This window comes from Anomaloglossus baeobatrachus, chromosome 7 (genome assembly GCF_048569485.1).
Source record: "Anomaloglossus baeobatrachus isolate aAnoBae1 chromosome 7, aAnoBae1.hap1, whole genome shotgun sequence".
Taxonomy (NCBI): Eukaryota; Metazoa; Chordata; class Amphibia; order Anura; family Aromobatidae; genus Anomaloglossus; species Anomaloglossus baeobatrachus.
Window position 1 is genome coordinate 283,319,745 of NC_134359.1, and position 27,749 is coordinate 283,347,493.

General features: G+C 51.3%; 1 protein-coding gene, 1 long non-coding RNA gene and 3 other non-coding genes across 5 annotated transcripts in view; 4 read left to right on the forward strand and 1 right to left on the reverse strand.

The window, feature by feature from the left end:
* The first annotated feature begins 126 nt into the window (after nt 1-126).
* On the forward strand, nt 127-24,442 carry LOC142245526 (uncharacterized). The gene is made up of 10 exons (XR_012724780.1): nt 127-168; nt 525-592; nt 785-849; nt 1,355-1,399; nt 2,118-2,166; nt 5,563-5,632; nt 5,824-5,888; nt 6,592-6,636; nt 24,067-24,110; nt 24,327-24,442. It is a non-coding gene; the product is annotated as an uncharacterized LOC142245526 (long non-coding RNA).
* On the forward strand, nt 1,449-1,526 carry LOC142246883 (small nucleolar RNA SNORD60). Its single transcript, XR_012724930.1, has one exon. It is a non-coding gene; the product is annotated as a small nucleolar RNA SNORD60 (small nucleolar RNA).
* On the forward strand, nt 2,217-2,294 carry LOC142246882 (small nucleolar RNA SNORD60). The gene has a single exon (XR_012724929.1). It is a non-coding gene; the product is annotated as a small nucleolar RNA SNORD60 (small nucleolar RNA).
* On the forward strand, nt 6,686-6,763 carry LOC142246884 (small nucleolar RNA SNORD60). The gene has a single exon (XR_012724931.1). It is a non-coding gene; the product is annotated as a small nucleolar RNA SNORD60 (small nucleolar RNA).
* A 6-nt stretch (nt 24,443-24,448) lies between the features above and the next one.
* Nucleotides 24,449-27,749, reverse strand: part of RAB26 (RAB26, member RAS oncogene family) — a 263,120-nt gene continuing 259,819 nt past the window's right edge. The window contains exons 8-9 of the mRNA XM_075318300.1: nt 26,130-26,206; nt 24,449-26,046 (exon numbers count right to left, since the gene is read on the reverse strand). Coding sequence (XP_075174415.1) covers nt 25,944-26,046; nt 26,130-26,206 — 180 coding nt within the window. The 3' untranslated portion in view covers nt 24,449-25,943. The remainder of the gene's footprint in view (nt 26,047-26,129; nt 26,207-27,749) is intronic.

Sequence of the window (27,749 nt, forward strand, 5' to 3'; positions counted from 1 at the left end):
GTAACGCTAACCTATAATAAAATAGGGAGGTATAGAAACGTTTGTCATTGGCTTATTGCTTACCACGTGCTGGTTTGGACCAATGGGCGTGCGGCACAAAGTCTATATAAAGCAGGCTCCGCGTGCGCGCAGGCCTCTTCGTGATGCTGCAGTGTGGAGTGTACACCGGTATGAGTATGATGGCGGGCTCTCCGTTATATTAGTACTTCAATGTTCTGCCTGCTGCTATTACTGCTTTTTTTTTTATTTTCTTAACCCTTACATGATTGGGTGACTTTAAGGTTTCCCTCCTCGGGAATAAGGCCATGTTATACACCCACACGTGACTTACTGTTATTAACCCCTTCCTGACATGGGACATAAATGCCCTATATGAATATGAACATCGGCATTGTAAAGCGCAGCGGAATATGTTGGTGCTATAGAAATATGCCCGTGCCCCCTGACCTCTCTGATCTGGGGTCTCCTGAGCTCCCGCCATCTGCTGCCTCTTCCCGCAGGTGACCATGTTCTTTGCTTTGCAGGTGGAGTTTGCGCACCGCTATGGCCGCTGTTGGTGCCTCACACGGTGATATGGACCCTCCCGGGTTGGGTAAGTGTGTATCTTCTTGTCCCCCTCCTGGTTTTGTGGCTGCCGATGATGGACCCTCAATTCTGACACCTCATATGAAACCGTAAAACCGGCTTCTTGATTCCCCTCTCTGGGCTGAGGCGGCTGCGTCTAATGAATGTGCAAATGTGGGGTCCGGGGGAGACCTGTGTAACCCTTTCCTGTCCTCCATAGGTGAGCCCCATGTGTAGGACGGTGTCAGTGTATGGAAGACCCCCGCACCACCTATAAAGACAGTGGTAAGTATTGTATGGATGGACATTGGTGACCGCTGATTAAGGGCATTGCGGCAACTCTGATGGTCTTCAAAGCCCACTCTGCCATATTACAATTCAGACCTCTTGTGCTAGGACTGGGCTCAGGCCCCCCTGTTCAGATCGAGGGGGATTATCTAACCATTTTTCCCACAGGCCCCCACATGCACGCTCAATATGGAGAGGGGAGTAGGTCACTGACCACGTTGGTGCGGTTATGCCTGACCGGGCACTTGTCAATAATACTTTGGGTCTGAAAATGGCACCACAAGTGTTATATCTGGCTCATGTCAGTATACAGAGAAGCTGCAGTGACGCCTGTATACAGTATGGGTGCCTGACACTATCGTATCCCACCTGTGACGTGCACCCACTCCTGCAAACCAGGGGCCTGTGTTGCCGTCCTTGGACCGGTCTTGGGTGGTGCATGCACTGGCGGGTCCTGGTCTGGAGATGACACCATTGCTGATGATCTTCTCATTTCTTACAGGTGAAAGCAATGAACATGGAAGACGCTGGAGCGTACCTAGTGCAGGTAATGGGGGACGGTCTGGGGTGCGGGGTCCGGGGGGTGTTGTATTTGGAGCCGGTGATGATAAACTTTAAAACTTTCTGACACCTCATCTGAGCAATTCTGTGCAGATTTCTTCTATCTGAGGCTCTTCCCCGTCCTATAGTGGAGCTGTTCTGTATGGAAGCCATTGTCTGGTTATTAATGTCCATAGAGGAGCGCTGATCCGAATATTATACTATAATATTATATTATTATACACGTTACATAGCCATCAGACAGACCATCATTTGGCTGACCCTCCGTAATGTTCGGAGAGCTGCGGTCACTCCTGGCAGCCACTTATCTGCTGGAAGAACAAAAAAATCCATCTCCTCAAAATGTCTGAAGACCCCCATACACATTAGACTTTCAGGCAATCCTGTCTGAGGTCCATAAGAGTCCATCATGTTACTCTGATCCGTCTTCAGGCATGATGGACTCTTGATTATGATATTGGGGTGGCCTTACAAAGGTCTGGTTGCAGGTTAGATAAATATTGGGGTGTTGTTTTTTTTTTTGTTTTTTGACAAAAAATGTCCAGCCTGTGAGTAGGTGTGAGCTGCAATACCAAACTCACACATTACAGGGTTGACATTTTGTAGAACCCCCCCTCCTTCCTTGGACCAGTGTTGGGTGGTGCATGCACTGGAGGGCCCCGATCTACAGATGACATTGTTGCTGATGGTCTTATGTCTTACAGGTGGAAGCAATCAATGAACATGGAAGATGCAGGAGTGAACCTAGTGCAGGTAATGGAGGAGCGGTCTGGGGTGCGGGGTCCGGGGGGTTCTGTATTTGGAGCCGGTGATGATAAACTTTAAAACTTTCTGACACCTCATCTGAGCAATATTGTGCGGATTTGTTATATCTGAGGCTCTTCCCCCTCTGAGGCTGTTCTGTACGGAAGCCATTGTGTCTGGGGTTAATGTCTTATTATTTTAGTGCCATTTATTTCATGCCATTTTACAAGTGAAAATGGTATACATATAAACTAGTACAACAATCATTAACCGTACAAAACAGATTGGTACAGGAGGGGAGGATGCCCCCCCTTCCCCTGAGGAGGGGAGGATGCCCCCCACTGCCCCTGAGGAGGGGAGGATGCCCCCCACTGCCCCTGAGGAGGGGAGGATGCCCCCCACTGCCCCTGAGGAGGGGAGGATGCCCCCCACTGCCCCTGAGGAGGGGAGGATGCCCCCCACTGCCCCTGAGGAGGGGAGGATGCCCCCCACTGCCCCTGAGGAGGGGAGGATGCCCCCCACTGCCCCTGAGGAGGGGAGGATGCCCCCCACTGCCCCTGAGGAGGGGAGGATGCCCCCCACTGCCCCTGAGGAGGGGAGGATGCCCCCCACTGCCCCTGAGGAGGGGAGGATGCCCCCCACTGCCCCTGAGGAGGGGAGGATGCCCCCCACTGCCCCTGAGGAGGGGAGGATGCCCCCCACTGCCCCTGAGGGGAGGATGCCCCCCACTGCCCCTGAGGGGAGGATGCCCCCCACTGCCCCTGAGGAGGGGAGGATGCCCCCCACTGCCCCTGAGGAGGGGAGGATGCCCCCCACTGCCCCTGAGGAGGGGAGGATGCCCCCACTGCCCCTGAGGGAAGGATGCCTGCCCCTGAGAAGGGGAGGATGCCCCCCCCCTGCCCCTTAGGAGGGGAGGATGCCCCCCCCTGCCCCTTAGGAGGGGAGGATGCCTCCCCCCCTGCCCCTTAGGAGGGGAGGATGCCTCCCCCCCTGCCCCTTAGGAGGGGAGGATGCCTCCCCCCCCCTGCCCCTTAGGAGGGGAGGATGCCTCCCCCCCCCTGCCCCTGAGGAGGGGAGGATGCCCCCCCCTGCCCCTGAGGAGGGGAGGATGCCCCCCCCCCTGCCCCTGAGGAGGGGAGGATGCCCCCCCCCCTGCCCCTGAGGAGGGGAGGATGCCTGCCCCTGAGGGGAGGATGCCCCACCCCCCTGCTCCTGAGGAGGGGAGGATGCCCCCCCCCTGCCCCTGAGGAGGGGAGGATGCCCCCCCCCGCCCCTGATGGCTCAGTCTACAGGGAATGGGTGGGGGTCCCATAGGCAGATTATAGGAGACCTGATCCGAACATTATACCAAGGGGCTTCATGTATGTTTGTTAGATGTCAGACAATCCAGATTGGTGCCATTCTCCCAAAAGTCTTGAGGATCATAAGATTTTTTTTTTCCTGGCAAAACGGAGATGAGCCTTTGTTCTGTTGCCCAGCCGTGGCTTCCTTCTTGGAGCTCTGCCGTGTCGGCCATTGCTGCCAGTCTGTCTTGTGGTGGAGTCATGAACAATAACGGAGGCAGGTGAGGCAGTTCTTTGTGGGGTCTTTTGTGACCTCTGCTCTTGGAGTCATTTTGATCGGACGGTCTCTTCTGGGAACCTCACCACTGATCCGTGTATTCTCCATTAGTGGGTAATGGCTCTCGCTGTGGTTTTCTGGACTCCCAAAGCTATAGAAATGCTTTATAACCTTTTCAAGGCTGATAGAGCTCAATGACTTTCTCACTTGTTCTGCATTTCTTTGGATCGCGGCATGTCTAGCTCTTGAGGATCTTTTGGTCTAGTTCACTGTCAGACAGGTCCTATTTAGTGTAGGGCACTTCTGTAGTGAGTAGACACATCAGCCCTTACTAACACCACCAAAGACTCGTCTGGTGACAAGTGGATGATGCAGAGCATTCTCCTTGACTTCTCCAACATCGTTAGCAGCAATTTCTGTTCAGCGGGAATGAACGTTCATTAGTGACCATCACCTAGGCCCACTGGCCCCTCATCCAGTGTAAATGGCACCTGTGCCTGGTGGTGCGGTTAGGAACGTAGATGACGCCTGTACCTGGTGGTGTGGTCAGGTATGTAGATGCAGTCTGTACCTGGTGGTGTGGTCAGGTATGTAGATGACGCCTGTGCCTGGTGGTGTGGTCAGTTATGTAGATGATGCCTGTGTCTGGTGGTGTGATCGGGTATGTAGATGACGCCTGTGTCTGGTGGTGTGGTCAGGTACGTAGATGACGCCTGTGTCTGGTGGTGTGGTCAGGTACGTTGATGACCCCTGTGCCTGGTGGTGTGGTCAGGTATGTAGATGATGCCTGTGCCTGGTGGTGTGGTCAGGTATGTAGATGATGCCTGTGTCTGGTGGTGTGGTCGGGTATGTAGATGATGCCTGTGTCTGCTAGTGTGGTCGGGTACGTAGATGATGCCTCTGTCTGGTGGTGTGGTCGGGTACGTAGATGATGCCTGTGTCTGCTAGTGTGGTCAGGTACGTAGATGACGCCTGTGTCTGGTGGTGTGGTCGGGTACGTAGATGATGCCTGTGTCTGCTAGTGTGGTCGGGTACGTAGATGCCTCTGTCTGGTGGTGTGGTCAGGTACGTAGATGACACCTGTGCCTGGTGGTGTGGTCAGGTACGTAGATGACGCCTGTGTCTGGTGGTGTGGTCGGGTACGTAGATGACGCCTGTGTCTGGTGGTGTGGTCGGGTACGTAGATGACGCCTGTGTCTGGTGGTGTGGTCGGGTACGTAGATGACGCCTGTGTCTGGTGGTGTGGTCGGGTACGTAGATGACGCCTGTGTCTGGTGGTGTGGTCGGGTACGTAGATGATGCCTGTGTCTGGTGGTGTGGTCAGGTACGTAGATGATGCCTGTGTCTGGTGGTGTGGTCAGGTACGTAGATGACCCCTGTGCCTGGTGGTGTGGTCAGGTACATAGATGTTGTCTCAAGCGGTAAGCCGACATCAGAGGGAGGAGATCTAGGATGTATTTATACGTCCTTGATCGTTAAGGAGTTAATACCCATACTAATTGCACCCCAAAATATATTGGGTGATTCATAGATCACATTGTGAATTTTGCCATTAAGCTCCGTGTTCGTGAACAGTAAGTTGTGTAAAAAGCCCTGAAACATTGAACAGTTGCACATGAGCAGTCAGAAGGTCAGAGAAGGTCACATTAAGGTCAGAGAGCATTGTAGGATCATCATTGTAGGAATTGTGCCATGTTACACATCCACACCTGACTTAATAGTATGTCCCATGTCGAGAAGGGGTTAATAGATGCCCGTGCCCCCTGACCTCTCTGATCTGGGGTCTCCTGAGCTCCCGCCATCTGCTGCCTCTTCCCGCAGGTGACCATGTTCTTTGCTTTGCAGGTGGCGTTTGCTCACAGCGCTATGGCCGCTGTTGGTGCCTCACACGGTGACCTGGACCCTCCCTGGTTGGGTAAGTGGGTAACGTCTTGTCCCCCTCCTTGTTTTGTGGCTGCCGATGATGGACCCTCAATTCTGACACCTCATATGAAACCGTAAAACCGGCTTCTTGATTCCCCTCTCTGGGCTGAGGCGGCCGCGTGGTGGTGAATGTGAAGATGTGGGGTCCGGGGGAGACCTGTGTAACCCTTTTTCTGTCCATAGGTGAACCCCATGTGTAGGATGGTGTCAATGTATGGAAGACCCCCGCACCACCCATGGAGACAGTGGTAAGTATTATATGGGGGGTGATTACAATGATTGCTTGGAAGGGTCTGGTCCCAAACAATAGTTTAGCAAACATGAGTTAACACACAGAAGAACAATAAGTCTGGCTGAATTTTAAGAAACTTTAACCCATGCTAGGCATTGGGTGTCCATGTCGTCACAATGGTGACCTCTGATTAAGGGCATTGCTGTGACTGATGGTCTTCAGGGCCGACTCCTCAGCTACAAGGCTATTCAGACCTCCAGTGCTGGGAGTAGTGGGTTCGGGCCCCTTGTTTGGATGGGGGGAGGGGGGGGGAGATATTATCTAACCTTTATTCACACAGACACCCCCCCCCCCCCCCCACATGCACGCTCACTATGGAGAGGGGAGTAGGTCATTGACTCCTTTGGTGGTCTGTGTCTGACCCTTGTTTCCCGGCCTGATTGGACACTTGAAAATGAGCCTTTGTGTCTGAGAATGGCACAATGGGCGTGTGATGTGGCCGGTGTCTGATGTTCGTATACACAGAAGCTGCAGAGTCCAGTGACGCCTGAATACAGTATGGGTGACTGACGCCATCGTATCCCACCTATGACGTGCCCCCACTCCTGCAAACCAGGGGCCTGTGTTGCCTTCCTTGGACCGGTCTTGGGTGGTGCATGCACTGGCGGGTCCTGGTCTGGAGATGACACCATTGCTGATGATCTTCTCATTTCTTACAGGTGAAAGCAATGAACATGGAAGACGCAGGAGCGTACCTAGTGCAGGTAATGGGGGACGGTCTGGGGTGCGGGGTCCGGGGGGTGTTGTGTTTGGAGCCGGTGATGATCAACTTTAAAACTTTCTGACACCTCATCTGAGCAATATTGTGCGGATTTCTTCTATCTGAGGCTCTTCCCCGTCCTATAGTGGAGCTCTTCTGTATAGAAGCCATTGTCTGGTTATTAATGTCCATAGAGGAGCGCTGATCCGAATATTATACTATATTATTATATTATACACGTTGCATAGCCATCAGACAGACCACCATTCGGCTGACCATCCCTAATGTTTGGTCACTCCTGGAAGAACAAAAAACATCTCCCCAAAATGTCTGCAGACCCCATACATTAGACTTTCAGGCAATCCTGTCTGGGGTCCATAAGATTCCATCATGTCACTGATCCGTCTTCAGGCATGATGGACGCTTGACTTTGATATTGGGGTGGCCTTACATAGGTCTGGTTGTAGGTTAGATAAGGAATATTGGGGTGTTTGGTTTTTTTTATTGACAAGATGTCCCCCCGTGAGTGGGTGTGAGCTGCAATACCAAAGGCAGCTACTGAGCTCACACGTTACAGGGCTGGCATTTTGTACAACACCACCCCCCCCCCAAAAAAAATAAAGGGTCTTGATGATTATAGAATAATTCCTGTTCAAACCTTGAAATGTGCAGTGTTGAGCTTCAGGTCTGGGCTTTGTGGGTCGGGTCCTCTGTATACGCCCCCCACCCTTTCCTCCTTTTTCTTTAAATTTTGCACCATCACCATTGCTGCGGCCATGTGCACATTGCTATTGTGACGCTCGAATCTGCAAATGAGCGTACCGTGACCGCTAGCGCTGTTTTGGTGGCGCATTTGCAGATACGTTTTTAATGAGCGCATGTGCCGCTCTGTCATCTCCACATTGTCCTCAGTAAAATGGGGCCGGAGATCGCGGTGTGCGCATGAGCTGATTCAGTCGCCATTTTATTGAGGCAACCGGTCACCAGTTTTTTGCACTATAAGCTGCGGCCATCACCAGTGGGCTCTTATATACAGCAATCTAACATGCTGTATATAAGCCGCTGTGTAGAACATAAACACTTTATAATACTCACCTAACACTCGCGCTGCGGTGGATGTGGCTCAGATGGGCGTCTCCGGCGCCGCCTCCTTCGGCCATCTTCGTCCTCTTTCTGAAGCCTGGGTGCATGACGCGTCTACGTCGTACACACTCGCCGGTCCTGCGCAGGCGCACTACGATACTTTCATCTGCCCTGCTCAGGACCTCAATGCCGGCGAGTGTGTATGGCGTCAGATGCGTCATGCACCGCGGATTCAGGACAACAGGCGGCAACAAAGATGGCTGAAAGAAGCCGCATCGGAGGACGAAGACACCCATGTGACCCACATTCACCGCAGCGACCAGTTTAGGTGAGTATTATAAAGTGTTTACGCTCTACACAGCGGCCTGCGCTCTTATATACAGCATATTAGAACGCTGTATATAAGAGCTCAGCTCATAGGGCAAAAACTGGTGACAGGTTCCCTTTGAAGACAGTCACAATAGCAATGTGTGTACGCTGCAAACAGTGGTACAGCGGCCGCAGCGTGACATTTATATTAACCCCTTCACGACCGGCCGATTTTTCGCTTTCAGGTTTTTTTTTTTCGCCATTCTTTTTCTTTGATGTAACTTTTTTTATTTTTCAGTCAATATGGTCATGTGAGGGCTCATTTTTTGCGGAACGAGCTGTACTTTTAAATGAAACCATAAGTTTTACCATACTGTACTGGAAAACGGCAAACAAATTCCAATTGCAAAAAAAGTGCGATAGCACTATTGTTTTTGAGATATTTTATTCACTGTGTTCACTATATGGTAAAACTGATGTGTGGGTGTGATGCCTCAGGTCAGTGCGAGTTCGTAGACACCAAACATGTATAGGTTTACTTTTATATAAGGGGTTAAAAAAAAAATCGGAAGTTTGACCGAAAAAAGTGGCGCACGTTTTATGCCATATTCCGTGACCCGTAGCGTTCTCATTTTTCGGGATCTATGGCTCAGTGACGGCTTATTTTTTGCGTCTCGAGCTGACTTTTTTAACGGTACCATTTTCTTTGTCGCTCCATTGGGAGACCCAGACAATTGGGTGTATAGCTTCTGCCTCCGGAGGCCACACAAAGTATTACACTTAAAAGTGTAAAGCCCCTCCCCTTCTGCTTATACACCCCCCGTGCCTCACGGGCTCCTCAGTTTTTATGCTTTGTGCGAAGGAGGCACACATGCACGCATAGCTCCACAATTTAGTCAGCAGCAGCTGCTGACTATATCGGATGGAAGAAAAGAGGGCCCATAACAGGGCCCCCAGCATGCTCCCTTCTCACCCCACTCTGGTCGGCGGTGTTGTTAAGGTTGAGGTACCCATTGCGGGTACATAGGCAGGAGCCACATGCTGTTATCCTTCCCCATCCCTTAAGGGCTCTGGGTGAAGTGGGATCCTAATCGGTCTCCAGGCACTGGGACCGTGCTCCCTCCGCAGCCCCTGGGGAATCTTCTGGACAGGAGCCGGGTATCGTCAGGGACAAGGCCCTGCCACTGTGAGGTACTCTGTGTCCCCTTGGGGACGGCGCATGGAGCGCTTGTGTTATACACGCTGCAGCACTGCTGGGTGTGTTGGTGCGCCGGGACTACCGCGCTGACCGTGCTTGTTTGCCGGCCGCGCTTATAACTTTAGTCCCCGGCTTCTGCGGCCTAGTACCACATACTCCCGCCCCCCGGCCTGCCAGTCAGGGGAAGGGAGGGACGCTGCACTGGACGTCAGCGCTGAGGGCTGGAGCATACTTTGTATCCTCCTCCCCCCTCACTGAGCACAGTGGGGCACCAGATTCCCGCACTTTTTAGGGCACGCCCACGGCCCCCTCCTCCTCACAGAACGCCGGCAGCCATTCCTGTCAGCACTTCAGAAGCTGGAGAGGAGAGACAACACGGCTCTGGGAGGCCCAGGCAGGGAATCTGGTGGTCACACAACCGCTTTGGGCGGTCGGTAAGCCGCACCTGTTACTAGGTGCTGGCCCCCCTGGGTGCCGAAGTTTCATATATATATATATATAGGCTTATAGGCTATACATATACTCTGTACGGCCGCACTGTTGATTTTTGGCTATATACCCTCCCGGATTGTACTCAGAGGAGACAACAGCATGTCGTCCGCAAAAAGCAAGGGTGCCAAAGCACAGGCTTACTTTGCAACCTGTACCTCATGTGCGGCTATGCTACCGGCAGGTTCCACCTACCCTCATTGTGTGCAATGCTCGGCCCCTGCGGCACTTACTCAGCCGGAGCCTCTGCCACTGGTGGCCCAGGTGGAACCACCTGCTACCACTGTCCAGGTGACAGGGACAGAGTTTGCACTATTCGCTGACAAACTTTCTGAGTCTATGGATAAATGGTCTGCTAGGATACTAGAAGCTTTGCAGTCCAGACCGGTAACACAGGCCCCGGGCACTGTGGAATCATTGACCCCAGGCCCCCCTCGGTTGGAGCGGCAAAGTGCTCCTGGGGTGACTCATAGGTCCCAAAGTGAGGTCTCCGACACGGACCGCAGTCCCAGACCGCCTAAGCGGGCTCGCTGGGAGCTTCCCTCGACCTCATCACACTGCTCAGGGTCTCAGCAGGAGGACTCTCTAGAGGATGAAGCGGAGGTGGCAGATCAGGATTCTGATCCTGAGGCCGCTCTCAACCTTGATACACCTGAAGGGGACGCCATAGTAAACGACCTTATAGCGTCCATCAATCAGGTGTTGGATCTTTCTCCCCCAGCTCCTCCAATTGAGGAGTCAGCTTCTCAGCAGGAGAAATTCCGTTTTAGGTTTCCCAAACGTACAATGAGTACGTTTCTAGATCACTCCGACTTCAGAGAGTCAGTCCAGAAACACCGAGCTTGTCCAGATAAGCGCTTTTCTAAGCGCCTTAAGGACACACGTTATCCCTTCCCCCCTGACGTTGTCAAGGGTTGGGCTCAGTGTCCTAAGGTGGATCCTCCAATCTCCAGACTGGCGGCTAGATCCATAGTTGCAGTGGAAGATGGGGCTTCACTCAAAGATGCCACTGACAGACAGATGGAGCTCTGGTTGAAATCCATCTATGAAGCTATCGGCGCTTCCTTTGCTCCGGCATTCGCAGCCGTATGGGCACTCCAAGCTATCTCAGCTTGTCACTCGCAGATTAATGCAGTCACACGTGTCTCTGCTCCGCAAGTGGTGTCCTTAACCTCTCAGGCGTCGGCATTTGCGTCCTACGCCATTAATGCTGTCCTGGACTCTGCGAGCCGTACGGCGGTAGCATCCGCCAATTCGGTGGCAGTCCGCAGGGCCTTGTGGCTACGTGAATGGAAGGCAGACTCTGCTTCCAAAAAGTTCTTAACCGGTTTGCCACTTTCTGGCGACCGCCTGTTTGGTGAGCGATTGGATGAAATCATTAAACAATCCAAGGGAAAGGACTCATCCTTACCCCAGTCCAAACCAAACAGACCTCAACAACGGAAGGTACAATCGAGGTTTCGGTCCTTTCGGCCCGCGGGCAGGTCTCAATTCTCCTCGTCCAACAGGCCACAGAAGGGTCAGAGGGACTCCGATTCATGGCGGTCTAAGTCACGTCCTAAAAAGACCGCCGGAGGAACCGCTCCCAAAGCGGCTTCCTCATGACTTTCGGCCTCTTCAAACCGCATCCTCGGTCGGTGGCAGGCTCTCCCGCTTTTGCGACGCCTGGCTGCCACAGGTACAAGACCGTTGGGTGAGAGACATTCTGTCTCACGGTTACAGGATAGAGTTCAGCTCTCGTCCTCCGACTCGTTTCTTCAGAACATCTCCGCCCCCCGAGCGAGCCGAGGCTCTTCTTCAGGCGGTGAGCACTCTGAAGGCCGAAGGAGTGGTGATCCCTGTTCCTCTTCAGCAACGGGGTCCCTGTTTTTACTCCAACTTGTTCGTGGTGCCAAAAAAGGACGGATCTTTCCGTCCTGTTCTGGACCTAAAACTGCTCAACAAACACGTAAAAACCAGGCGGTTCCGGATGGAATCGCTCCGCTCCGTCATCGCCTCAATGTCCCAAGGAGATTTCCTAGCATCAATCGACATCAAAGATGCTTATCTCCACGTACCGATTGCACCAGAGCATCAGCGCTTCCTGCGTTTCGCCATAGGGGACGAACACCTTCAGTTCGTGGCACTGCCTTTCGGCCTGGCGACAGCCCCACGGGTTTTTACCAAGGTCATGGCAACAGTGGTAGCAGTCCTACACTCTCAGGGACACTCGGTGATCCCTTACTTAGACGATCTGCTTGTCAAGGCACCCTCTCGAGTGGCATGCCAACACAGCCTGAACATTGCTCTGGAGACTCTCCAGAGATTCGGGTGGATCATCAATTTCCCAAAGTCAAATCTGACACCGGCCCAATCACTGACATATCTGGGCATGGAGTTTCATACTCTCTCAGCGATAGTGAAGCTTCCGCTGGACAAACAGCGTTCGCTGCAGACAGGGGTGCAATCTCTCCTTTCATTGTCGAAGGGGAAATCCTTCCTACCCCCATCCTGGGCGGTGGTCACGACGGACGCGAGCCTGTCAGGATGGGGAGCGGTCTTCCTCCACCACAGGGCCCAGGGTACCTGGACTCAGCCGGAGTCCTCCCTACAGATCAATGTTCTGGAGATAAGGGCAGTGTATCTTGCCCTGAAGGCGTTCCAGCCGTGGCTGGAAGGCAAGCAGATCCGAATTCAGTCGGACAACTCCACCGCGGTGGCATACATCAACCACCAAGGCGGAACACGCAGTCGGCAAGCCTTCCAGGAAGTCCGGCGGATTTTGATGTGGGTGGAAGCCACAGCATCCACCATATCCGCAGTTCACATCCCGGGCGTAGAAAACTGGGAAGCAGACTTTCTCAGTCGCCAGGGCATGGACGCAGGGGAATGGTCCCTTCACCCGGACATGTTTCAAGAGATCTGTTGCCGCTGGGGGATGCCGGACGTCGACCTAATGGCGTCACGGCACAACAACAAGGTCCCGGCATTCATGGCACGGTCTCAAGATCACAGAGCTCTGGCGGCAGACGCATTAGTTCAGGATTGGTCGCAGTTTCAACTGCCTTATGTGTTTCCTCCTCTGGCACTACTGCCCAGAGTGTTACGCAAGATCAGGGCCGACTGCCGCCGCGCCATCCTCGTCGCTCCAGATTGGCCGAGGAGGTCGTGGTACCCGGGGATCTGTGGCATCTCACGGTGGGCCAACCGTGGGCACTACCAGACCGACCAGACTTGCTGTCTCAAGGGCCGTTTTTCCATCTGAATTCTGCGGCCCTCAACCTGACTGTGTGGCCATTGAGTCCTGGATCCTAGCGTCTTCAGGGTTATCTCAAGAGGTCATTGCCACTATGAGACAGGCCAGGAAACCAACGTCCGCCAAGATCTACCACAGGACGTGGAGGATATTCTTATCCTGGTGCTCTGATCAGGGTTTTACTCCCTGGCCATTTGCCTTGCCCACTTTTCTTTCCTTCCTTCAATCCGGATTGGAAAAGGGTTTGTCGCTTGGCTCCCTTAAGGGACAAGTCTCAGCGCTCTCTGTGTTTTTCCAGAAGCGCCTGGCCAGACTTCCACAGGTACGCACGTTCCTGCAGGGGGTTTGTCACATAGTCCCTCCTTACAAGCGTCCGTTAGAACCCTGGGATCTGAACAGGGTGCTGATGGCTCTTCAGAAACCACCGTTCGAGCCAATGAAAGATATTTCTCTTTCACGCCTTTCACAGAAGGTGGTCTTCCTAGTGGCAGTCACATCACTTCGGAGAGTGTCTGAGCTAGCAGCGCTGTCATGCAAAGCCCCTTTCCTGGTGTTTCACCAGGACAAGGTGGTTCTGCGGCCGGTTCCGGAATTTCTCCCGAAGGTGGTATCCCCCTTTCATCTCAATCAGGATATCTCTTTACCTTCTTTTTGTCCTCATCCAGTTCACCAATGTGAAAAGGATTTGCACTTGTTAGATCTGGTGAGAGCACTCCGGCTCTACATTTCCCGCACGGCGCCCCTGCGCCGCTCGGATGCACTCTTTGTCCTTGTCGCTGGCCAGCGTAAAGGGTCACAGGCTTCCAAGTCAACCCTGGCTCGGTGGATCAAGGAACCAATTCTCGAAGCCTACCGTTCTTCTGGGCTTCCGGTTCCCTCAGGGCTGAAGGCCCATTCTACCAGAGCCGTGGGTGCGTCCTGGGCTTTGAGGCACCAGGCTACGGCTCAGCAGGTGTGTCAGGCGGCTACCTGGTCGAGCCTGCACACTTTCACGAAACACTATCAGGTGCATACCTATGCTTCGGCAGATGCCAGCTTAGGTAGGCGAGTCCTGCAGGCGGCGGTTGCCCACCTGTAGGAAGGGGGCCGTTTTTACGGCCCTATTACGAGGTATTATTTTACCCACCCAGGGACTGCTTTTGGACGTCCCAATTGTCTGGGTCTCCCAATGGAGCGACAAAGAAGGGAATTTTGTTTACTTACCGTAAATTCCTTTTCTTCTAGCTCCAATTGGGAGACCCAGCACCCGCCCCTGTTCCCTTCGGGCTGGTTGTTCTTTTGTGTACACATGTTGTTCATGTTGAATTGTTCTTTCTTCAGCGCTCTATTGGGAGACCCAGACGATTGGGGTATAGCTACTGCCCTCCGGAGGCCACACAAAGCACTACACTAAAAAGTGCAAGGCCCCTCCCCTTCTGGCTATACCCCCCCGTGGTATCACGGGTTCTCCAGTTTTCAAGCTTTGTGCGAAGGAGGTCAGACATCCACGCATGGCTCCACAGATTTTAGTCAGCAGTAGCTGCTGACTATTTCGGATGGAAGAAAAGAGGGCCCATATAGGGCCCCCAGCATGCTCCCTTCTCACCCGTGGATGGTGTTGTAAGGTTGAGGTACCTATTGCTGGTACGGAGGCTGGAGCCCACATGCTGTTTTCCTTCCACATCCCCTTGTAGGGCTCTGTGGAAGTGGGATCCTGCCGGCCTCTAAGCTCTGACGCCGGGCTCCATCCACAGACCCAGTTGAACCTGATGGATATGGAGCAGGAGTACAATCAGGGACATGGCCCTGCATCATACAGGTACTCTGTGTCCCCGGCAGGCACAGACACACTCCGGGCTGGCTGGGTGTTGTAGTGCGCCGGGGACCGTAACGATTGAGTTGGTGTTCCTGCAGTTTACTGGGGGACTTTTGTGTTGTGGGAACGCAGCGCCGACCCCCATTGGACCGGCGGCGCTGCTGTGACTTGTAGTGCGCCGGGGACACGCCGACCGCGCTTTTACGGCGGCGGCGTTTATAAATCCAGTCCCCGGCTTTTGCGGCCTAGCTCCGCTTCGTTCCCGCCCCCACCCTGTCAATCAGGGTAGGGGAGAGACGCTGTTTCGCAGCAGCGACGAGGGCTGGAGCCTGATTTACATGCTCCAGCCCTCTCACTAGGCACAGAGGGAAGCAGGCTTCCCGCTCTTAGCCAGGAACGCCCAGGGCCCGCCCCCCCTCCTCTCCTAGGACGCCGGCAGCCATTACATGCAGTCTGGCTGGAGGAAGGACGCAAGGCTCTGGGAGACCTGGACTAGGGGGCTTTTGGAGAACCACACACCCGCTCTTAAGCGGGCGGTAAGCGGCATTTCAGCTGGCCCCTCTAGTGCCTCAGTGTGTATTGGTGTACTGTGTCACCAGATATATATATTTATTTATTGCTTGCACTGTGAGGTCGCTTCCTGGCTGGATACCCCAGATCGCTCTGAGGAGGCAGCAACATGTCATCCACAAAACGCAAGGCTGCCAAGGCTAGGGCTGTGTACACTGCGTGTGCTGCATGTGGGGCTGCTCTACCAGCAGGTTCCAAAGACCCCCATTGTGTGCAATGCTCAGATCCGGTGCTGCTTCGCCAGCCGGAGTCCGGAGGGGTAGTGACCCAGGCTGAGACGCTTGTAAGTCCTGCCCCGGTGTCAGGGACAGACTTTGCAGTTTTTGCTGACGGAATGTCCGTGACTATGGCAAAAATCCTTGAAACTTTGCAATCCATGTCTGGGGCTCAGTCTATGGACACGGTGAGGTCTCTGTCCTCTAATCCCCCTCAGTTGGAATTAATCCAGACTGCAAGGGGGTCCCCGGCTTCCCAGGCTGAGTATTATGACTCAGATGATAGCCCCAGCCACCCTAAGCGAGCTCGCTAGGAAAGACCCTCAACGTCATCACACTGCTCAGGGTCTCAGCGCAATCAGTCGCCCTGTGATGCGTCTGAAGAGAGTGATCAGGAGTCTTATCCTGGTACCCCTCTCAATCTGGATACCCCGGATGGGGACGCCATGGTAAACGAGCTTATCTCAGCCATCAATAGACTGTTGGATATTTCTCCCCCAGCTCCTTCAGCAGAAGAGGCAGCTGCAGAGCAGGAGAAGTTTCGTTTCCTCTATCCCAAGCGTAAATTGAGTGCTTTGTTGGATCACTCTGACTTCAGAGAGTCAATCCAGAAACACGACGCTCATCCAGAAAGGCGTTTCTCTAAACGTTCTAAGGATACACGTTTTCCTTTCCCCCCTGATGTGGTCAAGCGCTGGACCCAGTGTCCAAAAGTAGACCCCCCGATTTCCAAACTTGCAGCTAGATCTATAGTTGCAGTGGAGGATGGCGCTTCACTTAAGGATGCCAATGACAGACAGATGGACCTTTGGTTAAAATCTGTCTATAAAGCTATCGGCGCGTCGTTTGCTCCAGCATTCGCTGCCGTATGGGCACTCCAAGCTATTTCAGCTGGTTTAGCGAAAGTGGATGCTATCATACATCCAGCGGTGCCGCAAGTGGCATCCCTTACCTCGCAGATGTCTGCGTTTGCGTCTTACGCTATTAATGCGGTCCTAGAATCTACCAGCCGCACCTCAATGGCGTCCGCCAATTCGGTAGTTTTGCGCAGAGCATTGTGGTTAAAGGACTGGAAAGCAGATGCTGGTTCCAAAAAATGTTTAACCAGCTTGCCTTTATCTAGAGATAGACTGTTTGGCGAGCCATTGGCTGACATCATTAAACAGTCCAAGGGTAAAGACTCTTCCTTACCCCAGCCCAGATCAAGCAAACCTCAGCAGAAAAAATGGCAGCAGAGGTTTCAGTCCTTTCGAGGTTCGGGCAAGACACAATTCTCCTCGCCCAAAGGGACTCAGAGGACGCAAAGAGTCTCAGATTCCTGGCGGGCTCACGCACGCCCCAAGAAAGCAAATGGAGGAACCGCTTCTAAAGCGGCTACCTCATGACTTCCAGCCTCCCCCCCCCGCATCTCCGGTCGGGGGCAGGCTCTCCCGCTTTTCCGACATTTGGATGTCACAGGTCAAAGACCGGTGGGTGACAAACATTTTGTCTCGCGGGTACAGAATCGAGTTCAGTTCTCGTCCTCCAGCTCGGTTCTTCAGAACCTCCCCACATCCAGACCGAGCAGATGCCCTGCTGCAGGCGGTGGACTCCCTAAGAGCGGAAGGAGTAGTGATCCCTGTCCCTCCTCAGGAACAGGGTCGAGGGTTTTACTCCAATCTCTTTGTGGTTCCAAAAAAGGACGGCTCATTCCGTCCTGTTCTGGACCTAAAACTGCTCAACAAACATGTGCACGCCAGGCGGTTCCGGATGGAAACCCTACGATCTGTCATTGCCTCAATGTCTCGAGGAGACTTTCTTGCCTCAATAGACATCAAAGATGCTTATCTCCACGTGCCAATTGCTACAGAACATCAACGTTTTCTACGTTTTGTGATAGGAGACGACCATCTTCAGTTCGTAGCGCTGCCATTCGGTCTGGCGACAGCCCCACGGGTCTTCACCAAGGTCATGGCGGCAGTGGTAGCAGTCTTGCACTCTCAGGGACACTCGGTGATCCCTTACCTAGACGATCTACTGGTCAAGGCACCCTCTCAAGAGGCATGCCAACTCAGCCTGAATGCTACGCTGGAGACCTTACAGTCTTTCGGATGGATCATCAACTTTCCAAAGTCGATCCTGTCACCGACCCAATCACTCACGTATCTTGGCATGGAGTTCCATACTCTAGCAGCGATAGTGAAGCTTCCGCTGAACAAACAGCGATCACTTCAAACAGGGGTGCAATCTCTCCTTCAGGGTCAGTCGCACCCCTTGCGGCGCCTCATGCACTTCCTAGGGAAGATGGTGGCAGCCATGGAAGCAGTTCCCTTTGCGCAGTTTCATCTGCGCCCACTTCAATGGGACATTCTCCGCCAATGGGACGGAAAGTCAACGTCACTAGACAGGAAAGTCTCCCTCTCCCAGACGGCCAAGGACTCTCTACAATGGTGGCTCCTTCCCACCTCATTGTCTCAGGGAAGATCCTTCCTGCCCCCGTCCTGGGCAGTGGTCACGACAGATGCGAGTCTGTCAGGGTGGGGAGCAGTTTTTCTCCACCACAGGGCTCAGGGAACGTGGACTCCGCAGGAGTCCACCCTTCAGATCAATGTTCTGGAAATCAGGGCAGTGTATCTTGCCCTACTAGCCTTCCAGCAGTGGCTGGAAGGAAAGCAGATCCGAATCCAGTCGGACAACTCCACAGCGGTGGCATACATCAACCACCAAGGAGGGACGCGCAGTCGGCAAGCCTTCCAAGAAGTCCGGCGCATTCTAATGTGGGTGGAAGACACAGCATCCACCATATCAGCGGTTCACATCCCGGGCGTAGAAAACTGGGAAGCAGACTTCCTCAGTCGCCAGGGCATGGACGCAGGGGAATGGTCCCTTCACCCGGACGCGTTTCAGGAAATCTGTCGCCGCTGGGGGGTGCCGGACGTCGACCTAATGGCGTCACGGCACAACAACAAGGTCCCAACCTTCATGGCACGGTCTCGCGATCAAAGAGCGCTGGCGGCAGACGCCCTAGTGCAAGATTGGTCGCAGTTCCGGCTCCCTTATGTGTTTCCACCTCTGGCACTCTTGCCCAGAGTGCTACGCAAGATCAGATCCGATTGCAGCCGCGTCATACTCGTCGCCCCAGACTGGCCGAGGAGATCGTGGTATCCGGATCTGTGGCATCTCACGGTCGGCCGACCGTGGTCACTTCCAGACCGACCAGACTTACTGTCCCAAGGGCCGTTTTTCCATCAGAATTCTGCGGCCCTGAACCTGACTGTGTGGCCATTGAGTCCTGGATCCTAGCGTCTGCAGGATTATCCCAAGGAGTTGTAGCCACAATGAGACAGGCTAGAAAGCCGGCTTCTGCTAAGATCTACCACAGAACGTGGAAGATTTTCTTATCCTGGTGTTCCGCTCAGGGAGTGTCTCCCTGGCCATTTGCATTGCCCACTTTTCTTTCTTTCCTACAATCAGGGTTAGAAAAGGGCTTGTCGCTCAGCTCCCTTAAAGGGCAAGTCTCGGCACTATCCGTGTTTTTTCAGAAGCGTCTAGCACGTCTTCCCAAGGTGCGCACGTTCCTGCAGGGGGTCTGTCATATTGTGCCCCCGTACAGGCGGCCGTTAGATCCATGGGATCTGAACAGGGTACTAGTTGCTCTCCAGAAGCCGCCTTTCGAGCCTCTGAAGGAAGTTTCCTTTTCTCGCCTGTCACAGAAAGTGGCGTTTCTTGTTGCGATCACGTCGCTTCGGCGAGTGTCGGAGCTGGCAGCTCTGTCATCCAAGGCTCCCTTCCTGGTGTTCCACCAGGACAAGGTAGTGCTGCGCCCCATTCCGGAGTTTCTCCCTAAGGTCGTATCCTCGTTTCATCTTAATCAGGATATATCCTTGCCTTCCTTTTGTCCTCATCCGGTTCACCGGTATGAAAAGGACTTACGTTTGCTAGATCTGGTGAGAGCACTCAGAATCTACATTTCCCGCACGGCGCCCATGCGCCGTTCCGATGCACTTTTTGTCCTTGTCGCTGGTCCGCGCAAGGGGTTGCAGGCTTCTAAAGCCACCCTGGCTCGATGGATCAAAGAACCAATTCTAGAGGCCTACCGTTCTGCGGGGCTTCCGGTTCCTTCAGGGCTAAAAGCCCACTCAACCAGAGCCGTGGGTGCGTCCTGGGCATTACGACACCAGGCTTCGGCTCAACAAGTGTGCCAGGCAGCTACCTGGTCGAGTCTGCACACTTTCACCAAGCATTATCAGGTGCATACCTATGCTTCGGCGGACGCCAGCCTAGGTAGAAGAGTCCTGCAGGCGGCAGTGACACCCCCGTAGGGGAGGGCTGTTTTGCAGCTCTAACATGAGGTATTTCTTTACCCACCCAGGGACAGCTTTTGGACGTCCCAATCGTCTGGGTCTCCCAATAGAGCGCTGAAGAAGAAGGGAATTTTGTTACTTACCGTAAATTCCTTTTCTTCTAGCTCTTATTGGGAGACCCAGCACCCGCCCTGTTGTCCTTCGGGATTTTTTTGTTGTTTGCGGGTACACATGTTGTTCATGTTGAACGGTTTTTCAGACGTTATTCGGAGTTAATTTGTTTAAACCAGTTATTGGCTTCCTCCTTCTTGCTTTGGCACTAAAACTGGAGAACCCGTGATACCACGGGGGGGTATAGCCAGAAGGGGAGGGGCCTTGCACTTTTTAGTGTAGTGCTTTGTGTGGCCTCCGGAGGGCAGTAGCTATACCCCAATCGTCTGGGTCTCCCAATAAGAGCTAGAAGAAAAGGAATTTACGGTAAGTAACAAAATTCCCTTCTTTGGTTCATGGTTTTCAGTTCTCCGAACTTCCTTCGGATTGAATTTACTTTAGACCAATTTATAAGTTTTCCTCCTTCCTGCTTTTGCACCAAAACTGAGGAGCCCGTGAGGCACGGGAGGGTGTATAGGCAGAAGGGGAGGGGCTTTACACTTTTAAGTGTAATACTTTGTGTGGCCTCCGGAGGCAGAAGCTATACACCCAATTGTCTGGGTCTCCCAATTGGAGCTAGAAGAAAAGGAATTTACGGTAAGTAAACAAAATTCCCTTCTTTGCGCAGATGCTATGTTTTGATCGCCTCTTATAGCATTTTGCGCAAAAGTTGTGGCAACAAAAACGTCGTTTTGGCGTTTGAAATTTTTTTTGCCGCTACGCCGTATACTGATCAGATTAATTGATTTTATATTTTGATAGATCGGGCGTTTCTGAACGCGGCGATACCAAATGTGTGTATATTTATTATTTTTTTAACCCTTTAATTTTCAATGGGGCAAATGGGGGGGTGATTTGAACTTTTAGGTTTTTTTGTTTTAATTTTTTAAAACTTTTTTTTAACTTTTTTTTTTTTACTAGTCCCCCTAGGGGGCTATTGCGATCAGCAATCCGATCGCTCTGCAGTATCTGCTGATCACAGCTACAAGGCTGTAAACAGCAGATACGCTCTTTCTCTCTTGCTGACAGCAAAAGTGAAAGCAATTCATGTGTAGTACAGGAGTCATCACATGACCCTGTGCTACCATGACAACTAACGGAAGTCAAGTGATCGCGCCACGTGACTTCCGGTATCGGGCGGTAAGTAAAAGTTTACCGCGATCGCGCTTATAATGGCGCTGTCACATATTGACCGCCATTTAAGGGGTTAAACGGCACGAGCAGATGACGATTCTGCTCTTGCCTAGCAGGCACACATCTCAGCTGTGAAAATCAGACCGCCGGCAGACCGCGGGCAGGAACGTTATGACCGCTAGGACGTAATTTTACGGCCCGCGGTCGTTAAGGGGTTAAGGAGGAGGAATCCTCAGAGGACCTGACTCTCAAAGTCCAGTCCAGATGCTCAAATTACATCATTTCTGGAGGTTTTGAACAAGGATGATTGTGTAATCAAGCCTCGGATTTCTTATCTAAAGATATCTTTGCACAGTGTTAAGGCCCCGTCACACTAAGCAACATCGCTAGCAACATCGCTGCTAACGAACAACGTTTGTGACGTTGCTAGCGATGTTGCTGTGTGTGACATCCAGCAACAACCTGGCCCCTGCTGTGAGGTCGTTGGTTGTTGCTGAATGTCCTGGGCCATTTTTTAGTTGTTGCTGTCCCGCTGTGAAGCACAGATCGCTGTGTGTGACAGCGAGACAGCAACAACTAAATGTGCAGGCAGCAGGAGCCGGCTTCTGCGGAGGCTGGTAACCAATGTAAACATTGGGTAACCAAGAAGCCCTGTCCTTGGTTACCCGATATTTACCTTTGTTACCAGCCTCCGCCGCTCTCACTGTCGGCTCCTGCTCTGTGCACATGTAGCTGCAGTACACATCGGGTAATTAACCCGATGTGTGCTGTAACTAGGAGAGCAGGGAGCCAGCGCTAAGCGGTGTACACTGCTCTCTGCACGTGTAGCTGCGTGCGCTGGTAACCAAGGTAAATATCCGGGTTGGTTACCCGATATTTACCTTAGTTACCAAGCGCAGCATCTTCCACGCGGCGCTGGGGGCTGGTCACTGGTGAGCTCACCAGCAAACCGTGTAGCGACGCTCCAGCGATCCCTGCCAGGTCAGGTTGCTGGTGGGATCGCTGGAGCGTCGCAGTGTGACATCTCACCAGCAACCTCCTAGCAACTTACCAGCGATCCCTATCAGGTTGGATCGTTGTTGGGATCGCTGGTAAGTTGTTTAGTGTGACTGGGCCTTTAGCCAGTAGAGATAAAAAAAAAAATGTTTAAAAACTGAAGTCCTCAGAGGTTGATACCTTTTTAATGGCTAACGGAAAAGATGGTAATAATAGCAAGCTCTCAAGACTACGCAGGTCTCGTGCCTGAAGAAGAGACCTGAGTAGTCTGGAAAGCTGCTATTATCACCATCTTTTCCGTTAGCCATTAAAAGGTATCAACCTCTGAGGACTTCAGTTCTTTTAAACATTTTTTTTATCTAAAGATATCATTTTAATTTGCATTCTAGCACCATTATGGCGCTGCCTCTGGTTTATAGGGGAAAAAAAAACCCCGCCGGTTGGTTCCCTTTAACCCCTTCACTTCTGGGCGACTTTCCGTTTTTTTTGCTCCCCCATTTTTTCGAGAGCTGTAACTTTTTTTTTTTTTTTTAATATTTTTCCATCAATCTTGCCATATGAGGGCTTGTTTTGTGCAGAAAGAGTTGTACTTTTTGAATGAAACCTTTTAGTTTTATAATATAGTGTGCTGGAAAAAGCGGGAAAAGAAATCCAAGTGCCGTGAAATTGTAACAAAAAGTGCAATTGCACAATTGTTTGGGGTATTTTATTCAGTGTCCACTTTATGGTAAAACTGGTGTGTGGGTGTGATGCCTGAGGTCGGTGCGAGTTCGTAGACACCAAACATGTATCGGTTTACTTCTATCTAAGGGGTTAAAACATTCTGAAGTTTGTCCAAAAAAAGTGGTGCACTTTTTGCACCATTTTCCACAACCTGTAGCGTCCTCAATTTTTGGGATATGGGGCTCAGTGATGGCTTATTTTTTGCGTCTCGAGCTGACGTTTTAAACTGTACCATTTTTGCGCAGGTTACGTTTTGATCGCCTGTTATTGCATTTTGTGCAAAATTTGCGGTGACCGAAAAAACGTAATTTTGGCACTTGGAATTTTTTTGCTACGCCATTTACTGATCAGATTAATTGATTTTATATTGTGTTCGGGCATTTCTGAACACGGCGATTCCAAATGTTTATTTTTTTTAACCCTTTAATTTTCATTGGGGCAAACTGGGGGTTAGTTTTTTACTTTTAGGTTTATTTTTTAAACTTTTTTTTTTTTATTTTACTAGTTCCCATAGGGAGCTATAAGGATCAGTTGTCTGATCGCTCATTCATTTCTGGTGATCCCAGTTACACAGCTCAGATCACCAGAGATACTAATCTCTTGTTATTGGCAGCAGTCAGCAAATTGACTCATGATAGCTACAGGAGTCATCACATGACCCTGTGCTGCCATGGCAACTATCGGCTCACGGTGCTGCCGATGGTGGAGCCGGGTGAGTGAAGATTTACTGCGGCAGGGATTTAAATCACAATGTCACATTTTAACAGTGCCATTTTCAGGGGTCAACAGGTGTGGGTGGATCATGGATCCACTCATGCCTGCGAGGCACACATGTCAGCTGTTCAAATCAGCTGACATGTGCCTGGATCTGCCCACAGGTGATTTTACAACTATATAGGTTAGGATGAAATGTTACGGCCTGCAGTCATTAAGGGGTTAAGGCTACGTTCCCACAAAATGCATTTGCTGTGGAGTTAATTCAGCGACTGCTGTTTTCTCCCTGCGAATATCATTGTAAAAAATGTGACGTGATTCATGTTCTATCTGTGAAAAAGAATGAGGGCTAACGGGACGTTGATCTGTGCAGCGTCTCCTCGGATCCCCCAGGTAGTGTTATACTTGTGTGAATGATCCCTTTAAGCGGTGCAGTACCGCACATAATGTTGTTGTACTTGTGTGAACGATCCCTTTAAGCGCAGCAGTATGGCACTTAATGTTAGTTTTAAAACCCGTCTTTTCTAATCTTTTATCCAGGTGCTCGGATGGCAGCAGACGATGACCGCGCGCTGTTCCTGCAGGTAATGAGCCATCGATCCTCGCAGCTTTCTGTCCCATGCGCCTGCGCAGTTGCAGCCACTGATGATAAAAACCTAAACTTTCTGACACCTCTTCTGAGCTCTCCGCTGCGGACCATTCCTATCGGAGGCTTCCCGCTCCTATATACACCCCGAGGGTCTCATCACGGCCGCAGCTTCAGACCTTAGATATTGATTTTTCCTTTATTCTCTTCCCAGGGAGAAGCCGGGACAGAAGATTCCCATCAGAAGCCATTAATCATCTCGCGAGCCTTGTAGTGTCCTGTCTATAGGCGACCGGTGTGTAACTGCTGGAATAAAATGCATCACTTCAACCTTCGACTCTTTAATTTTTATTTTTTTTTTTTTCTTCAAGTATTACAAAATCATACAGTGAACATTAAATATAGTCAAAAAAACGGGCGCACTACAGGGGTACGGGGTTATTTAATGAGTAGAGCTGAGCAAAAAGATTCACAGGACCACTTAGGTGTGTGGATAGACCCGCACCCCCCCGTCCACCTCCTCGCTGGCCTCTTCTGGTGTGATGTCATCGTCACATGATGTCACTCCAGACCTACTTATCAGAGGAGGTGCATGAGGGTCCTGTGACTTTTGTGTGTGGACCCCTTGAGTCCTGTGGACTCTGGACCATACTTCCATAAATGTAGATACACTTTATGTACAAAGTTTCCAGCAAGTTTTACTTTTTTGCAACTTTTGTTGCAGTAACTTTGCTGCTTGCAACTCACACATTCACTGATGTGTCATGGCTAGTGTTGAGCGGACCCGGATCGGCAAACTCCGGATCCGTGCGGTTTGAGCGGCAGATCCGAGTCTGACCCGGACGCGGGATTCCGGGTGCACGATCCGGATCAGTTTTTTTTTTTCTTTCGCTTGCTCTCTCATACATATATAGAGCCAGATTCCGGATCGGATCCGGACTTCTTTGTCGATCCGCCGGACCCAGATTATTTGCAGTCCGCTCAACTCTAGTCAATGCTGGATATGTGACCCCTGCCTGTATTGTAGGTGATGCCATGATGAAAGCTGCTGAATTGGCCGGTATTGTGCACAATCCTCTGCAATCAGCGAAGACCCCTCCCCCCCCGCCAAAATCTGCGGCAGCTGAGCCCCTGGATAAATCCCCCTTAAGATTAGATGCTGATTTGACACTAGATACAAAGATTTGGAGGGAGATTTTACCTAAACTGCAGCCCTTTTTTTTGTCAAATGCAAAAATGAATGACATTCATGCAGATTAATTAAACATGGCTGCTGTCACACGTCACTGAAGCATGGCGGACTCCTACAGGACCCCCGATAAATACCTATATAGAAAATGCTTCATTAAAAGCTGCAAATGTACAGACCAAAAGGACAGCTAAAGCGTCTGAGGGCGAGGCGTGCCTGGAGCTGACTGAGCAACCGGTCCCTGATTATCATGTCAGTGCATTGTGAGGCGGATCCCCCATAATGGATTACATTCATTAGATTGAGTTCCTCAGGTCTTCGCGGACACCGCTGGTGGCCATGCATGCTGAACGACGAACAGAATTTACAGGCTCCCCCTCTATGTTGGGGGGGTATAGATGGTGGTCATCAGCCGCACGGTTAGGGCTCAGGATTTAGGTGTCCTTTTGTACAATGCATCAGATTGGCTACCCTCACAGATATAAACACAGACATGCACAGACAATACTCGTCCACAGTGATGGAGGGTGGGGGGCTGCGCTGCAGGGACTCTTGGGCACCCCCTGGTGGAGACGCTGAACGTTCTCATCAGTCTTTGTACAGGTAACCAATATAGGGTTGGACCCCTGATTGGTGGAGAAATCAGGATTTACAGCATCCCGAACCCTTTACTTCCTTCTTGACGTAATCGTGGAGTTTAAACTTCGGCTCGTTGGGAAGCTTCATGGACCGGTGCTTTAGTTCCCTGCAAAAAAAAAAAAAATTATAATTTTGCATTCTTTGTACCACCTTTCTTTTCTAATTCCAGCCATGGGGTATAATCCTTACTTTGCAATAGCTGTAAACGCCAGCTCCACGTTCAGTCCGTTCTTGGCACTGGTCTCCATAAATGGCACCCCATATTCCTGCAAGACACCAAGGAAAAAGTCACATTATATACTACAAAGGCATTGGGTGCAGATCGGAGACCGGTCCGTACAAACCGGCCTTATAGGAGTACTAGCTGTACTGCCTGGCTTCGCCCAGGTTAATAACTGTTGTTAATAAAATAGAATGTATTAACACCCGGGATAGTAACTGTCTCTGTTTCTCTCCCATTCTCTGTCTCCCCCTCTGTATACATCTTTGTCTCTTTCCCTGTCTATCTCTGACTGTCTCAATCTCTGTTCCTTTCCCTGTGTCTGTCTCTTTCCCTGGCTGCATTGTGACATGCCAACATCTAATATATAAAGCTGAATGTGTGTGTATGTATGTCCAGGATTGGCATCCGCACCGTCGCAGCTACAGCCACAAAATTTTGCACACTCACACTTCTGGACCCCGAGAGCGTCATAGGCTATGTTTCGAGGGGAAATTTTAACCCTGCTCTTAACAGTTATTCGCCAAAAAACCTGCCTCCATTAAAGTGAATGGAGCTGGGAGCCACAGTGCAGCCAGAACTTCAGAAGAATGCGCAGCCACGCCCTTATATGGAATGTTGGCGTGTCACAATGCAGCCAGGGAAAGAGGCAGACACAGAAAGGAAAAGAAACACACAAAGAGACAGACTGACAGGGAAAGAGACAGACACAAAGAGATACACAGACAGGGAAAGTGACAGAGATAGACAAACTGGGAAGGAGATTGAGACAGATGGAGAAAGAGACAGACAGGGAAAGAGATAGGCAAGAAAAGAGAGAGAGACAGAGATATATACAGAGGGGGAGACAGACAGAGAAACAGAGAGAGGCTGTTACTATCCCGGGCAGCGCCGGGTGCTTTGTTGTGAGGCGAAATTTTAACCCCGTGTGTTCCAATTTACCAATCAATTTTGCCCCTATCTACATAATGGGGAAAAAGTGAAACGAAAAGTGTTGGGGGCAAATTGACAGCTGCCAGATGTGAACAAGGGGGGCTTAAAGAATGAGAGCGATGGCGCCAAAGAGTATATACCATACAGTTGCTAAGGTGGGGCCCCGACATGGGATACTCACCACACTCGGGGATATGAACACACACACAATGCGCCACACACTACCACGTGCCTAAACACATATACCACCCTCAGCACACATCTCACCACACATACACCAACCTCACCACATAATCGCCCTAAACACACACAAGTCTGGGATTATCCTTCAAAAATAAAAATCTGATTAATAAGCAGCCAAACCACAAGAACAACAAATGTACCATATAGGAAATACGCAGCTGTCAGTCACATGACCTGTCTATATGTGTATGTGTGAGCTAATATATACTGTCAGTGGGAGGGCTTTCTGTTGCCTGGAGATTTATCAGGCTGCCAATAGCAACCAATCACAGCTCAGCTTCTATTTTGCTACAGTTAATTAATCTGAGCTCTGATTGGTTAATATAGGCAACAATTTAATAATTACATTTCTATCTATTTTGTGGTTTTTCTGTGCAGAATACATTATTTTTAATACATTCTATTTCTTTGTC